This window comes from Podospora bellae-mahoneyi, chromosome 2, assembly GCF_035222275.1.
Source record: "Podospora bellae-mahoneyi strain CBS 112042 chromosome 2, whole genome shotgun sequence".
Classification (NCBI taxonomy): domain Eukaryota; kingdom Fungi; phylum Ascomycota; class Sordariomycetes; order Sordariales; family Podosporaceae; genus Podospora; species Podospora bellae-mahoneyi.
Window position 1 is genome coordinate 966,589 of NC_085881.1, and position 15,978 is coordinate 982,566.

At 53.0% G+C, this 15,978-nt stretch overlaps 3 protein-coding genes across 3 annotated transcripts; all 3 read left to right on the forward strand.

The window, feature by feature from the left end:
• Window positions 1-1,842: 1,842 nt before the first annotated feature.
• Window positions 1,843-7,030, forward strand: QC761_201720 (uncharacterized protein; the record flags this gene model as incomplete). The annotated part of the gene is made up of 3 exons (XM_062875902.1): window positions 1,843-4,514; window positions 4,569-4,682; window positions 4,731-7,030. Exons 1-3 carry the CDS (start codon window positions 4,394-4,396, stop codon window positions 7,028-7,030), a joined length of 2,535 nt encoding a protein of 844 aa, XP_062734449.1. The 5' UTR covers window positions 1,843-4,393.
• A 3,651-nt stretch (window positions 7,031-10,681) lies between these two features.
• QC761_201740 (uncharacterized protein) lies at window positions 10,682-13,550 on the forward strand (the record flags this gene model as incomplete). Its single annotated transcript, XM_062875903.1, has 3 exons — window positions 10,682-11,444; window positions 11,497-11,566; window positions 11,627-13,550. The coding sequence occupies exons 1-3, from the start codon at window positions 11,285-11,287 to the stop codon at window positions 13,548-13,550; spliced, it is 2,154 nt and encodes a 717-aa protein (XP_062734450.1). The 5' UTR covers window positions 10,682-11,284.
• A 2,058-nt stretch (window positions 13,551-15,608) lies between these two features.
• On the forward strand, window positions 15,609-15,878 carry QC761_201750 (uncharacterized protein; the record flags this gene model as incomplete). Its single annotated transcript, XM_062875904.1, has 1 exon — window positions 15,609-15,878. One exon carries the CDS (start codon window positions 15,609-15,611, stop codon window positions 15,876-15,878), a length of 270 nt encoding a protein of 89 aa, XP_062734451.1.
• Window positions 15,879-15,978: the final 100 nt, after the last annotated feature.

A 15,978-nucleotide genomic window follows, 5' to 3' on the forward strand; every position in this document is an offset into this window, starting at 1 on the left:
AAATCACAATCGAGACATATTTCCACGGTAGAGACACTGCGAGCTCAGAGCTTTGGGCATAGCGCCTGCAGATACCAAGAGATAAGGGCATGGGGAAGAGCTATGCGAGCAGCGAGCATCGAGCACAAGCAGCAAGCAGGACGCAGGCCGCACCGGCAATTTCCTGATCGAGAGAGAGCCTTCTCTGTGGATTGTCTGGCCGTTGGATGTCGCCAGAAAGTATAGAATGCACAACCTACCCACACAGCAAATAAAAAAAAGCTGCCCCGCCATCCCCGCTCTGCCACAGCACGGCAGCGGGAGGGCGGGGGGCATGTTTCGGCCCCCGATTTCGCTGATTGGTAGCGGGGGAGCGGCGGAGTTGACCCGTCCAACCCCAACACCTACCGACGCCGGGCGGCAGCAGGTCGCCCGAAGAACTGACACCGCCCGTGGCTTCAGTGCTGTGTTTCGATGAAAGGAGAGCTCGGGTTTGCTTCTTCAGTGGCTGCTGTCTCTGCAGGACGAGTATCCACTGTGAGCTGTCAAACCAGTCAACAACGGCAAATTCATACCACCCGCGCCCGCTCCCGGCCCGGTTGGTTGATGTTGACGTTGGTAGTATCAGACTCGAGGCCGCAAGGGTACTCTCGCCGTTCGGTTTTAATTCGATCCATACATAACATATGTCTGCTTTCAACTTCCAAATCTGTCACCGCGCAGCTGTATGGCTTTCATGGCTTGAATATACAGTTCGAGGCAATGTATCATGATAAGCACTAAAAGCGGACATATGTCGTTCTGTATCACGATATTCCACCTGTGTTGTTGTCCTGCAGTCTTGAGGGAGTTACCATTCACCAACGAACACGAGCCGGCAGGGGTATGTGTGACATGCAGCAAAAGTGATATCTGATTTTATTCTGGCAATAAGGTGATCCCTTGCCTCATCATTCGTCGACGCTCCCGAGCATGTATCAGGGAGACACAGCAGTCTCGGTTGGGCTGTCGTGTGTATAACCAAACGCCGAGTTTCTGTTTTGTTGGAGAAGATGCACCGTTTCCTGCCCACCGCTCTTCTCGGAAACGGTGCCGTATATGGCAGCTCATCGATGCGGCCAAGATGCTTGTAAACCATCCAATCTTGAAATTCCAGAGGGTGGAACTGCCGTCTTCAACGTGTTTCCTGTAGTTTAGCATTACGGCAATGTGCTGTGCCTGAGACGCGAGATCCCCGGAAGACTGTGGGGAAACCTCGAAACGAAACCTACCAAGACCCTCGACTTGGCATGCTCGATCCTTGTAACTCACTGGAGATCAGTCTTTTGCTGGCAACGATTGACTGATCATTACTGAGAGCTGGAGAAGAGCAGAGGAGCGACGTGGTTAGTGTACCCCACGCCCGTGCCGAACTGCTCCGTCTCCAGGGTGCTCGTTCCGTTCGAGCTCTACTACAAGAGTACCTGCTCGAGAAGGCTGGGCCGGAAATGCTTCTCTGTGGCTGCTTGCGAGTCGTCTTCAGTAGACATATACTATCATGACTGCGGGAGAGTTTACTCGTTGTCACCCCACTGACGTGATGAGAAACCCTTCAGTCATTCCCATAGGCCCAGCCTTGAGCCTCCGCAGCTGCAAATCAATAAGGAAGGGTTGACGTGCAGCTTCTTAGTGATGAGGTGCTGGTCAACAGTGGCTTGCTGCATCGATGCATTGTCGATGCGAGGCAGGCTCAGGCAGGACGACGAATCCGGCCAGTTGTGTGCAGCCAACATGAGATCCTCGACGTGGGGTTGACAGTTTGCAGAGGTGCCATAGGCTGCTCTTCCCGCACCACCCCAACTATTTGTTTCGCTCCAGTCAAAAAGAGGTTCTTACCTGCAAGATCGATGAACAGCATTGAGGGCTGTGTGGACCACAAGCAAGCCGGTGGCTGGCACGGGAAGCCGACATAATCTCTCCATGGTTTTCGTGCTGTTTCGAGGCACCTAGGCGATGCTTGCTTTTGATCATCCTGCCCTCGTCTAGCCTGACACACCAAGTCGGCCTCTAAACGGGCTGTCAAGGCGAGCGAATCTGATTTACCGCCGCATGGCAAGGTCAGGAAATGGCCCGGACCAGCCGTTCGACCTTCACCTCCCACACTCTGGACGAGGCGGGGTAACCATACACACAGTGCAACCGCCAGACTGCCCTACACTCAAAGTCGTCAGCCAATACTCTGGGCGCCATGTCTCCAATCTTATTGGATATGCAGGGTATGAAACTCGCCCTATAGGTATATACCTCTGTATATATGAATGTCGGAGGTGAGGGCAGGTCGTCGCCAGGGCCGGGAGACCGAAAGGGGAAATGTGGAGGTCTTTCTGGAAGAGCACCCCAGACAATGGTTCATTTTTCTCGGCAACAGCCTTTTCTCCAGACAGATGCGCCTCTCAGGGCTCGCCAGGGGGGGCAAAGCAGTGCGGAACGATGGCTCGGCAGGGCGCGGGTTGCTTGCTTTTTCGATGCGTCCAATGATTCGGCACATCGGGCGCGTCAGGGAGACGATCAATCTTGGGCTCGCTGGCCCCGGCAGCCATTCAGCCGCCTTGGACGGCCTTGTTCGATTTTCAGCGAGATGAGAACCGTGAAAAGCCGGAATTGTCGCGAGTTACTGGCAGAGGTGGCAAGCAATGCCAACTGATGAGGGTCAGATGCGGTGTGAACGCATCGGCAGGAACACTCTTCTGTGCCTGAAGGCTGCATTCGGGTCACTGGACCGAGCGGTGAGGCCGCTTGGCGTGGAGAGAAGGTTGCAGTGATGCATCGCCGTCTCTCGGAAGAGGGGAGAAAGCCATAGCGAGTATCAGAAAATATCGCAGCGATCGAGGGTGGGAAGAGGGTATTGGGGCCAAGAGGATGCTGAGACGCGGGAATGTGTTGCTGGTTCAACTGAAAAAAAAAAGCGTCAAACAGGTCATTCATGCTGGATTCCTTCATAAATCCCGTCATCCTTGATCGATCCTGGTGAGTATGATTAGTCTCTAAACGCACCAATTGGGAGCTGTGGTGAATGTACATAGCTTACTGCTGGCGATAAGTGAGGTCTAAGACAGAAAGCCACTGGTAGTTGGTTCAAGAGAAAAGTGGGCACCTCGAGATTACAACAAGCCACTTTGAGGGTTTGTTTGGCGCGCCGTTGATGTTTGGTGGACGGGTCATGTTTGATGCTAGAGCTTGCCTCAAGGTGAAGGTGGCATCGCGGATCTGGGCCACGGGCAGCATGAAAAGACCCCGAAATGATCTCCGATAATTTTGAAGTCGTGCGTCGGGTTGGCTGGATGCAACACACCCTTCTGTCACTCGTCCCTGTGTCACCACCCTTGCCTGCCGGAACTGCTGCTGATGGTCAGAACTCAGAAGCTTCTCCTTCACCGTGCATGATGGGCGTTGGTGATAGCCGTTTTGGGAACAAGGTGAGCTGCCACAGCGCGGGTAGGTAGAGATAGATGGAGATAGCAGAGAGATGGCAGAGACTGTCTGTAGTGAGAACGTGTGAGTGAGGTTCAGCAGTCAGGGGGCCTGGCCTCGTCCATTTTGATTTCCGCCCCATCTTGTGGCCATCGCGCACATCCCGGTCGGCTTCAATCAGAGGTCGTCGATAATTGCGGAGGCGCTCGGGCCTGGAACCCACTGCGAACGAGGGTTCCCTGGGTGGCTGCCGAGGGCCCGACCTGAGACCCTTTTTGGTCTCTTCGTCTCGACAGGGAAGGCCGGGGTGAGCAGGGCCAGGGTCGCGGTCACGGTGTCTCCCGCCCACGCAACTGCCAGCGCCCGCGATTCTTCAACTCTCTCCCTCTTCTGCATCCCTTCCATGCCGTCAAACCGCCAGACTCGACCCCCGAGACACGATCCGCAACGCACTCGTCCATCGCCTTCCCCACAGATCGCTCATTCCGTGCATTTCGGCAAGTTTGCCCTGTGCATAGCCCTGACGAGCTTGGCATCCCTCGGGCCTCTTGTGTTTGCCTGCTTGCGAGAGCCGGTCCCTGTCTTGTAAAACCAGATCAGATCCCTCCCGCTGCACCTCATCATCCTGAACATATTAACGATTGCTGGAAACAATTGATAACCTGGAACCACCACCACTTTGACCCCGGACCTAATCTCGACGACAACTACGGATACTCCGAACTTCCCTGTCTATTTCGACTACCGTGCTGCTGTTATCACACTCATCACTTACATATATATATATACCTACATAAAGGCATTCGCCGGGTTCAGGACGCGTGGACTGGGGAACCTGGCGGACTGGACAGCTTCTCCGGACAGTTCGAGACTTCCCCGCAAAGCCCAGACCGAGACGCGCCTCGATTCCCATGTTTCAGTCGACGACACACCAGTGACTTGCAGGAAACGACGCTGATTGGGAATGGCCACCGTGGGAAGAGAGTCGAGCTTCATGCCGACTGTGAAATGCTCGTCATGTGGCTTACAAGTGGAAATCTCCCTAATGGGAGAACATGAATGTTCGGGGCCGCCGGCGGTGGAAGGTAGGCGGTTGATTCCGTTTGTTCACCCCGACAACTTGCTGACCATGCATTCAGAAACACCGCCGATGCCCGCCCCGTCACTTTTTGAAAGATTTAACCCGTGGGGTGCTCCTGCTGCGCCAAAGGACCAGTCTCGGGCACCCCCTCAAGTGGACACCTCTGCTGCCAGTACGCTTGATGCATCTCGAACCATGGCAAATGCTGACGATGGTTCAGATCGTGCCTACGCAGGACAAGGCCAGTTGACGCCAGTGAGTTCACTGTCGAGTGGATCACAACCGAGCGAGCAGAACATCTCGCCCAAAACACCAAATGCTAGACCTGCTACCAACAAGCCGGACGAATTCTTTGCTCCTCTAATTGCCAATGATTCGCCTCCCCCTCAACCAACAAGGAGATCAGGGGGTTATGGGGGGTTGGGTAACAGGACTGATTTCGACGACCAGCTGCCGCCATCAAACCCAGCAAGGAAACAATCACCACCGAATCTAATGGAACGCCTGAATTCCATCGCTCCTGGGCCGTTTGATGCCAACAGAAGGCCTTCGAGCAGTGCTCGTAGCGATATAAACGATCGTCCCGGTACTTCAGCTTCCAACCTTGGCAGCTTGGGTGGAGGACAGGCACAACCCAGCCTGAGAAAGAACGGCTATGGGGGTTTTGGCGTTCCTGCGAGGAGTCCGAGTCGGCAGGAAGACAATCCTCCGCCATTGACACCCAGTCGCGCCGATACATTTCCTCGTCCGAATGAAGGCTTTCCGCCACCCCAGCGAACACCTTCTGCGCCACCCGCGGCCTTGAGAATTCAGCCGCCAGACAGATTACGTGCCCCATCAGAGTATTTTTCAGACAGAGATGGCGGGACATCGCCAGACAGCCGAGGGTCCATGATGAGCGACAGACCTCGCCGTCCCAGCCGTGGGCCAGACACTTCGAGACCCCCACCTCCTCGCAGTGCTACACTCCGACCCACCACCCCTGGTCTCCCAACCATCAACCTTGCTGAGGAGTTCGGCGTTGGGAATCCTTACCATACGCCTTCGGAATCGACAGGATCAAGCGTGTCTGTTCACAGCATGTCGGTACAGAGCGTGTCAGCCCAGAGCAGTTTTGAGCGTCGCCCTAGTCAAGCGAGCTCCCGAACTAGCCCACCCAGGTCCATAGCATCGAGATCTGGACGGAGAAAGCCTTCTGACACATCTAGTTTTGATAACTTGATGTCGGATCTTCAGTCTACAATGGACGATAATCAGCAGAAACCGCCAGGTCCTGCCTCTCTCAAAATGCCATACAAGGGAGGTAGAGATCGGCCATCGCCACTAAGCGCTCGTCCGCCACCGCCAGAGGGAGGATATGATCCACGCATCGACCCGCGTGGTCAGCGACGAGCAGCAGGAGGATCCCCTCTTCCCTCTCCGTTGGAGATCTCGCCGCTTGGCGAAAGCCCTGCCATTATGACACCTAGCATCTTGACACCTGGATCTGGAGCTCAGCCATCTCCAGGCTGGCCGACCCCGAAACCGGAACCAGCTCGACCTCGTGAACAGGAGCCCCCTGTACCGCAACAATCAGCGCTGAGAGAGCTGCAGGGAGCGTCTCCCATGGACAGGCCACAAGGTCCGCAAAGAGCACCGCCGATGGAAGCACCAAGAGAGCTTCAAAGGGCACCCACGATGGAAGCGCCAAAGGAGACCCAGAGGCCACCCATGGAGCCTTTTCGACCTCAGCTCCAAAGAGCACCAACAATGGAGGTCCCGAGACAACTCCAGAGAGCCGCCACGATGGACGAGCCAAGGGACATGCAAAGACAAGATCCCAGCAGAACTCCGCAACGACCTCGAGACCCCCGTGACGAGCTTCGCGACGGCAGACCTCTCCACGAACGATCCCGCTCGCAACCTCGCAACTTGCCTCCTCCCTCGGCCCAGCCTTCCCGCGGCGACTGCAAGGCATGCGGGCTGCCAATCAAGGGGAAATCGATTTCCAGCGCCGACGGCCGTCTCACCGGGCGCTATCATAAGCCGTGCTTCGTCTGCTCAACCTGCCAGGAACCATTCACGTCAGCGACGTTTTACGTCTTGAACGACAGACCCTACTGCGAGCAACACTACCACAAGCTCAACGGCAGCTTGTGCGGGAGCTGCGGCCGAGGCATCGAGGGGGAGTATCTCGAGGATGAGACTTCTCGCAAACACCACGTCGGATGCTTCAAGTGCGGCGACTGCGGCATGGCGCTTCGTGATGGGTACTTTGAGGTCAACGGCAGGGCGTTTTGCGAAAAGGACGCCTGGAGGCGGGTGCAGCAGCCTCCTCCTCCGTCTATGATGATGGGCGGCGGCAGGGGAATGGGTGGTCCTCCCGGACGAGGAAGAGGGGGCATGAGGCCGCCGGGACCGATGGGGCTGCCGGGGGCGAATCCGAGGTTTGGGCCGAACGGTCCGTATGGGAATAGTCGACTCGGACCGGGGCCGAGACCGAAGATGGAGAAGAGGATGACGAGGTTGGGGATGCTGTAGGGGTTACAGTTGGACGGTTATCTATCTGATCACGCCGAACCGAACTTCCCTTCCCCGGTTAATATTAATTCGACACTTTCGACAATTCTTGACGCTGCGCTAATAACATGAGATAACGTCTTGACGTCTGACACTTTTTTTTTTCTTTGTTTACGGAAACTCATAGACTGAGGAACTTTTTTTTCTTGTTGGATTCGGCTTTTTATACCCCCCCCCCCTTATTGTGGATTTGGCTTCGTATATATGTATGTATATATATATATACCCACCGGGATATTCTGAACAGGTTGTTGTTGTCTTGTTTTTATCTTTTTTTATTTTTTATGATACGATAATTTCAGGCTGGCCAACAGCATATTTGGATGGAATACTTTTGGACTGGTGGATGGATGGATGGATGGATGGATGGATTAGGGTCTGGGATAGGGAGGGGAGGGAACAGAGGGGGAGTTGTGGAAAATGCATTAGGTGGTGGAAGGATGGGATTTCTGGGGATGGGGAGGGGACGTGATTGTGTTGCACGGGTTGGGGGGTTCCTGATGTAAGGGTCCGGTGATTGCTTGAATCTGACGTGGTGATACGTGACGGGTGTGATGGATGGATGGACGGGCGGTTACATGAGATATTGAAGGGGGTTTGATGTTGGGATATGCTGTGCGTCGTCATGTCATGATGATGTGTACAGGCAGGCAGGCAGGCAGGCGGGGAGATAGCTGAGATTTTGGAAAAGAGACAATTTTTAGTTGCTAATATATGGACAACATACTGACCATTTCTGTTCGCTTTTGGGGGTGATATCGGGGAGGTTTGATGACGGCATGGGAGTGTGTGAAAGTCTGTCTATGCAAAACTCATCTGGCATGTTGCGTATCAGATTCCCGTGGACGGGTAGATGGACTTTCAGACAGATGCACTCCGATGGGGGTAATGATGTGGTGGTCGGTACCTACCCGGCAAAGATGGCCGATGAGAAATGATACAACGATATCGTGGGTGTGTTTTCCATTCCAGATAGTTTGCTTGTTTCAAGTTGGGTCATGGTGTTCCACTGTCTCGGGATAATACCGAGAGCTTGTACTCTGGACTTTAATGGCGAATATGGCCACGACTGTCTTGAGCCCGGGAGGACGTTTGAGCAATGATGGAAGTACCGAACGTTTTGCTGGCTTTTTCGGAGGGGGAGGAATTGCTCCCTGTTGTTTTGCGGGATATATATGGGATTAGAGAAGGAAGTTGGTGTAATGTAGCTCTGCAAGAGATCACTCGTCCTTCAGGTGCCTTGGAGATGGTTCAAGTGCTAGAAATGCGGTTGGATAGGTATTCGCTAGTTACAAAAGGTTGTGGTGTTTATGGGTAAGTTCACGTAGGTAGCCGGTGTCCCATCTTCTAGATCTATGGTTTCTGAAGGAAAATCCCCAGGTTAGTAAGTAGGGTAGGTAGGTACTCGGTCGTCCTTTCATTTTCAAGGCTTGCCGACTGGGACTTTTGCCTAGAGTTCAAAGAAGATTGTCCGAAAAGGAACGCCAACAGATTCGATCCGGGTCGGTTTATGTCTGGGATGAGAGGGAAGCTGGCATGCGGAAGTGGACTGAGGGAAAGTCATGGAGCGCCAGCCGTGTGTCTGGGAGTTTTTTGACATACCGCGAGATGGAAGGCAAGCAAGGGAATTGTGTTGGGAACTCGAGGAGGGGGGCTGGGAGAACTCCGGATTCTGGTCGTGGCAGTGATGAGGATCACGATGATGGGGAGCCAGACAGTTTGCGGCTGGCATAGATCATACCATCAGTGCTACTAAGGAATCGAGGCTCTCTCCAACTTCCGCGAGGCCAGCCAGCTCAATGTGTACCCAATCTCCACCGCCCATCCCACCACACCGTCGTTACAACAGCTCGCAGAACCTCCGAATAGAGTTTAATCACCCCCTTCTTGAAACTGACGATAGCCGATCTCCGATTTGTTTTGACAAGCATTATTTCATCAATCACCTCCGGGGAAACCACAACCGAAATTATCATCCTCTACACCGTCTCCTCCTCCACAAAAATTTGTTGTTCCCTTAATGCGCGCTAGAAACTCGCTTCGAAACGTTTACGCCAGGGGGGCGAACGGGCGCCCGTTGCCAAGTTCGCTGGGCTTTTTCTTTTTTTTTTCTTTTATCTTACTGGTTTTCCGCCAGAGATCTTGTGGACGATGAAAAATCGTCCCCTATTGATAATGATTGGTGTTGGGGGGAAAATGATGTGCACAATCTCAGGTGACACTGCGTCGTCGATTCCCTGTGGCTTGCCGGCTGGGTAAAATAGGAGAGAGTCCTTTACGATCGACAGAAACTCGAGGGATCATTATATGATTTGGCCTAGAAAAGATAAAGAATCAACTTAACCAAACCTGTGTCCCTGACGATCATTGCTTGTTTGGCAGGTTATTGTATTTACGGGTTGTATGCAAGATAAGATTTCTAACCAGCCGGCAGAGAGGACAAAAAAGGCTTGTTTGGATTTGGCATTGGAGTTGGAGTGGGAGTTTGGGACTTTGGTTAGGTGGGTTGCAATAGACTAAACCAAAGCGCCAGAAACAAAAGTCTCATTTCCCTCGGCGGTACTCGTTGAATTATTGACACCAAAAGAGCGGTTCTTCTGCAAAGGACGACAGCTGAGCCGGTGTGATGTTACCATGCTAGATTAGGGTAGATATTGTGCCGTAGAGCACGACGCTGCGGCGTGGGAGGTGATTGGTTGGGTCAGCACACAGGTCTGCGTAACCTCAGTTGGTGATGGGAATCGTGGGGGCAGATTTGAAGGATCAATAGGCAGGCAAGGCTCACTGCAGCAAAGGGTCTTCGTCGTCCTCGTCAAAGTGAAGCCATCGTGGGCTTGAATGGTGAAATGGCAAGCCCATGCGAGGAGGGCCGGGATGCAGGTGGCCTGTGGGCGAACTGGTGGCTTGGTGGCTTCGATTCGAGATGCATCGCACACAATTGTGACTGTCTCTCGTGTCCGTCGAGTCTCACACTTACTTCGTGTTCCCCGTCGTGATGTGGTATATTGTGCCTAGAGGTGCAGAGACGGATTACTGGACTTGGATATTTCATGAGGGCGTCTGACGTTCTGTGTGAACATGGTATAATGAGGATTCAATCTTACGTACTTGAGCTCTCGATGTTGCGGTTGGTTCTCTGTGACAGGTCTAGACTCTGGGCTAGCAAATCCCATGCTCGGGGTAGCGCTGCTCGGTCGGGTGGCCGTTGGCGTCATTTCCGCACCCCTGTCTCATCTTATCAGTGCATGCAGCGGGCACAAGTCGTTACCTACATGTGCTACCTCTTGAAAAGAAGAGCACTTGAAGTGTTACGTGTCCGAGGCGGTGGGATCCGGTTTGTCTTCCTTGTGAGAGGGCGATCGTTATCCATCGTGCGACAGACACGAAGAAAAGAGCGGGTATCTCTGCTGCGATAACCCAGGAAAAGGCGGTCGATCTGTCAAACGATTCCATGTTGAACCAGAAACAGAAACAGTCCCCTAATTCGGAAGTGGGCCTGGACTGCATTGGCCTTGTCGTGCGCTAAGCTTTCTCCACTCCCTGCAGAAATCTTCAGGGGCTTTCCCTTGTTTATCGAAAGTCGAGAAGGGGGCAAACGACAGGTCGGACCGCGCTGCCCCCACGGACTAGACCGGCCGAAAGATACAAGCTCTTGTCATGCCTCGTTCTGTGTGACCTGTGAATGTCTCGTCTTTTTTTGCTCTATCTTGATTGAAGTACTTCTGTTCTACACAGAACGTTGTCGAAACGTTCCCCGTTATCGCACCAAAAAAAGCGTTGGCTTCTTCGTGCTTGTGCACCGTAAAACGCACGAAGGACTCTGGGCTTTTTTTCTTCTGGCGCTGAGGCGTGCCGCTCTCAACTTAACCTCCGCTTCTCCCTTTTTATCGTCAATTTGCCTAATATCAGCAACGGTGTGGGTGGCCGCCAGTCTTACTGCCTTCCTTTTTATCCCCCAATCGGCAATCGCGATCCAGTATCGTGATCTCAGCTGCACTCTCCTGGTTTCTGCGACCGACTGCCAACGGTAGTCTCCTCCAAGGTCGACCGACCGACCGAGTCGAACATCGCGACTTCGTTTTCCATTCTCTAGGCCGCAGACAGGACAGCATCGTGCCGAAATGCCCGTATAGCGCCAATCGTTTTACACACCTACATTCGTTTCACGTTTCCCGACCACATCGCGGCGTTGACCACCACCATACCAAAATCGAAATGTTGACAAAAACACACATTCGCCGAGTGCTTACTCGGCCAAAAACTTATATCCCGGCTCTTGCGGTGTTTGTTCTCTGCTGGATCCTGCTGGCGCATCACGGTGGCTATAGAGTGGTTCCTTTCTACGACCGTCCAGTCAACACTGAGCGCGACCCAGGTACGGATTGAGTTCTCCGGACTGATACTGGCGTTTGCTGACCACAAAATAGATGAGCGCAAGGAGCTTGCGTTGCAAGCGCAAAGACAACTGTTTGAGAAAGACTGGCGCGATCTGGAAAAGTAAGTGACACCCGGGAAAGCCATTTCACCATTTGCTTGACGCTAACGTTCGTCTTCTAGGAAACCTGGACTAGGCGCCGTATATGGCAACACCTTGAACAGCCTTACCGACCGGGACACCAGAAAGCCATCGCACGAGGCCAAGCTGACCCTGGGCGACAACTCCACCTCCTTCACCAAGGAACGTCCCGCTATCTACAACCCATATCCCAAGTACAACTCAAAGGAATGGTTGGCCACTCATGCCCGGTATGTGCCTTGCATTGGAGCCACGGGAGACGAAGTCGAGGATATCAAAGTCTTCAGGGGCCGCCCGCGCAACTTCCCCGACCCCGGCTTTGGAAGCTACAGCACGCTTGGACTTGACCGCAACCTTTGCTTCGAAAGAGAGACTCGGATGGGCCAGTACGGAGTAAACCCGGTGATGGATAAGGACGGCCAGCTGATCAACTGGGACAAGGTCAACTGGGGCGAGTTGCAATCCAAATGTGTTGATCAGAATCAGGCACGTTTTGCCACGAGCGGTCCGCCGAACGCCTATGTCGACGAGGAAGAGGACAGCGAGCCTTCCCCCGACCTGAAAAAGTACGACGAGTCTGCCGAGAAGCAGACGCCTAAGGACCTGTTGGCTACATTCAGACGGTTCTGGCGTGGTCCGGATGCCCGCCCGCTTCGCTCAAGATCGATTAAGGGCGTCTTTGAGAACAAGCGCGCGTACAATTCGACCGTCAAGGCCGGAGAGGCCAGAACCGCCATTCTGCTGCGATCCTACACCGGAAAGGAGTACAATGATAACGACAAACAAGCCATTCGGTCGCTCATCACAGAGCTCAGCCTGCGAACTGGTGGAGAGTATCAGGTTTTCTTGTTTGTGCATTACAGAGAAGACGAGTTCGATATCTGGGCTAGCGAGGACCTGTACCGTCAAGCGATTGAGAAGCACGTTCCCGAGGAGCTCCGCAGCATCACCATTCTTTGGACCGAGGGAGCCGTTGACAAGATGTACCCCAAGCTCACTGTCAAGGCGAGGAAGGTGCACAACGGCCAGTTCCTGCCTGTTCAGATGTTTATGCAGGAGTTCCGGGAATTCGACTATGTTTGGAACTGGGAGATGGACTCACGGGTGGTTGGCCATCACTACAACGTGCTCAACAAGTTGGCTGAGTTTGGCCGCAAGCAGCCTCGACGGGGACTCTGGGAGCGCAACGAGCGCTTCTACATCCCTTCTTACTATGGAGGGTTCGAGTCCAAGTTCCGCCAAACGGTGGAGAGACAAGTCGGGGATGAGACGATTTGGGGCGCTCCCAAGCTTCCTGTTGTCAACCCTGTCGGTCCCAAGCCACCAGTCGAGAATCCCAAGGACGACAATTACAAATGGGGTGTTGGTGAGGAGGCCGATCTGATCACCCTGGCGCCCATATTCAATCCAGTCAACAGCGGCTGGATTATGCGCAACCAGGTGTGGGGATACCGAAACCTAAACTTCCCATGGGGCAAGCTACCTCGCCGGGCTACAATTATTACTCAAGTCAGAGCGTCAAGGCGGTTGATTGACGTGATGCATGCTGAGGATCTCAGAGGCAACCACGTCGCCTCCGAAATGGTTTCTCAGACCACCGCTCTCCTCCACGGACTGAAGGCTGTGTATGCGCCCATGCCAGTCTACTTTGACCGGGCGTGGAGCGGCAGCCAGCTGGCCAAGTGGTTCAACGGAGGGCCCAAGGGGCAAAGTGGCAGCTTCGGCAGCGCCATGGGATGGGGACAAGAGGGTAGATACCTGGGCAGCACATGGTACTACCGTGCCATTCCACCTCAGCGATTGTACAACAACTGGATGGGGTACGAGGACACTGGCATCGGCGGCCCCGAGTGGGAGCAGAAGCACGGGAGGACATGTCTTCCTTCGATGATTCTGCACCCGATCAAGGAGGTGAAGCCAACGGAGAAGGGGTATTCGACTGATTCGAAGCTTCCTTATGATTGAGAGGGGCTACAAGACAACACCAGCCGGTCTGATGGAAAACAAACAACAAAAAAAAAGTATCCCACCGAGTTGCTTGGTGTGAGAAAGAGGCTGCAAGGATTGAAGGGCAGGACCGATTTACTTTTTATTTTTTTTTGCGGCTGAATTTTTGGGAGGAGGGACGAGGTTATGAAGCCACCACATGCTTTTCTTTGGGGAAGGGCAGACGTACCGCTTACCTACCAAGCAACTTGTTTATTCATGAGGAGGGTACCCCAGGTTATTGTAACCAGATCCTTGGATCTGGGGGTCACGACCTCTGGTGGAGCATCATCATCATTTTATCATGGGATGCATCATATTTTTATATACCCCGGATCATCCTCATGAATATGGCCTCCCCCGGGCAGGGGCGGGGGAGGGGATGACATGTAACACACACACACATTGCTGCTTGTATAACAAAAAGCCACGATTTGTATTAGGAGTTTTTGGAGTTGGTAGAATGGACGGATGGGAAAGGGGGGTAGGGGGATAGCATGGCATGTTTTTGGGAGCGTGATTTTTTTTAAAAAAAAAAAAGTACTGTATAGATAATTCTTAATGAACGGAATGGCATTTTTCATGAATATTTTGTTTCTTTATGTTGAGTATTGATGGGAAAGGGGCGTGTCAAAGCGATTCCTCTGGCGGGTTGGTGGTTTGGGGAAAATCAGGGTCCACCCTTGTTCAAAAATAGCACCGCGTGACAGGCTGGCTAGTGGTGGAAGAGAAAGGATGATCCGATGGGGATTGGATTTGCCGGGTTTTTAGGTGATGGGATGGGATGGGCTTCTAGAACTTTTGGATTTGGAGGTAGGGGGGCAAAGGAGGGAGAAATGTGAACCCGAGTTTGTTGACAGTTTTTTGGGGGTTGATGATGATATCTACGATATGAAAAGTGGTGAATGATAGGGAAGGTAGGTCGGATATTAATCTTTTGGATCACCTAGGAATACCACATGCCATTTCCATCTTAGATGGGTAGGTGTAAAGCTTATCATTATGTTCCATGTCCGGCAGGCGCGGAAGGATCCTAGTAGGTATCACGGTAGTTTTTTTTTGTTGTTGGACTTCTGGAAGGTGCGGTGTGTAATTCTCGAATGATGCACGGGAACGGAGACGGAGAGACAGTGTGCTGGAGTGGTGTAAGTGAAGCCGGGAGAACCGATGGTGTAAGACATCTCAACTCACTTCCTCCATAACCAGGTTTGGGGGGAGTCATGGCCAGCAGCCCAGAGCGGGACCGAACAGGAAAAGAGTTCGGTGTTAAGACCCGGAAGTTAGAACTGGCCTGGGGGAAAGAAACTCCAGCCCAAGATGGGGAAAATCCAACAATGCGAAAATGGATAGCCTCAAGCACGACAACCTGGGATTGACAGGGCTGCCGTTGAAAATCGATCTCGTGGCGCCTGTAAGCCCCAAAGTTGTGGAGCGACATGGTCAGACTTTCAGCGCTTGAACAACGCCAAATCAGCCCAGAACGACAAGCACTGTTCATGCTGAGCCACAAACGCCTTGGGAATCTTTGTAATACCTCCGTTTTGATTGGACAGAGATCCAAAATGTGGTACGGGTTGTGGGGATGTGGTCTGGGTGAGTCGATTGATGGACGACCCATTGTTCGTGTTTGCCGGGTGGTCCGTTGAACTTGGCAGTCACACGGTGTGCGGTGGTGGTCAAAGGGCAGGGCTGCCAGGTGGGCTGGGCTCAGGTACCGGAGTTTGTGGCATGTTTGTTTTAAAAGGGATGAGGTTCCCGCCCAAAGTCTGAAGGCTTTTTGCTCTTTTTGTTCTTGTGATCAGTAAAGCATTTATTACCTACACAGACGATTTTTGATCTGGTGATCTGGAAGTACCGGACAAACGTTCAACAAGACGAGTTTCATCAACCCAGCCAACCACAAGCTCTCCACTTGTTCACTTACACGCGGTCTTCAACAGCAACCACAACCTTTTATACACCACCGCTCTCACCACAACAAACAACAACAAGTTTCTTCTCTCCTAAAGTTCACCTCACAAAAACAAAGCCGTCAAAATGTCCCCAACACACACCATGTCCGCCCACCTCTGCAAACAAATCGTCTCCTCCTGGCGCGAGAGCAGACAGTCCAACACCACCAGCAGCAGCCCCCTCCCTTCCCCCCCAAACAACATGGGCTCCTACTTCCCTCGCTCTCTCTCTTCCTCATCATCACCAAAGACCTCGCTAGACAACGGTGACCGTCACGACACCTCTGTCCCTCTGTCAAGACAAACGTCCAACAACAACAACAACAATAGCAACTGGAGATGGGGGTCCCGTTAAGCGGAAGGAACTGATTGGTCCAAAAAGGGAAGGAGGAAAGAAAGAAAGTGTTATCGTATGATTTGAGGGAGGATATCGCACCACCCAACTACACCACACC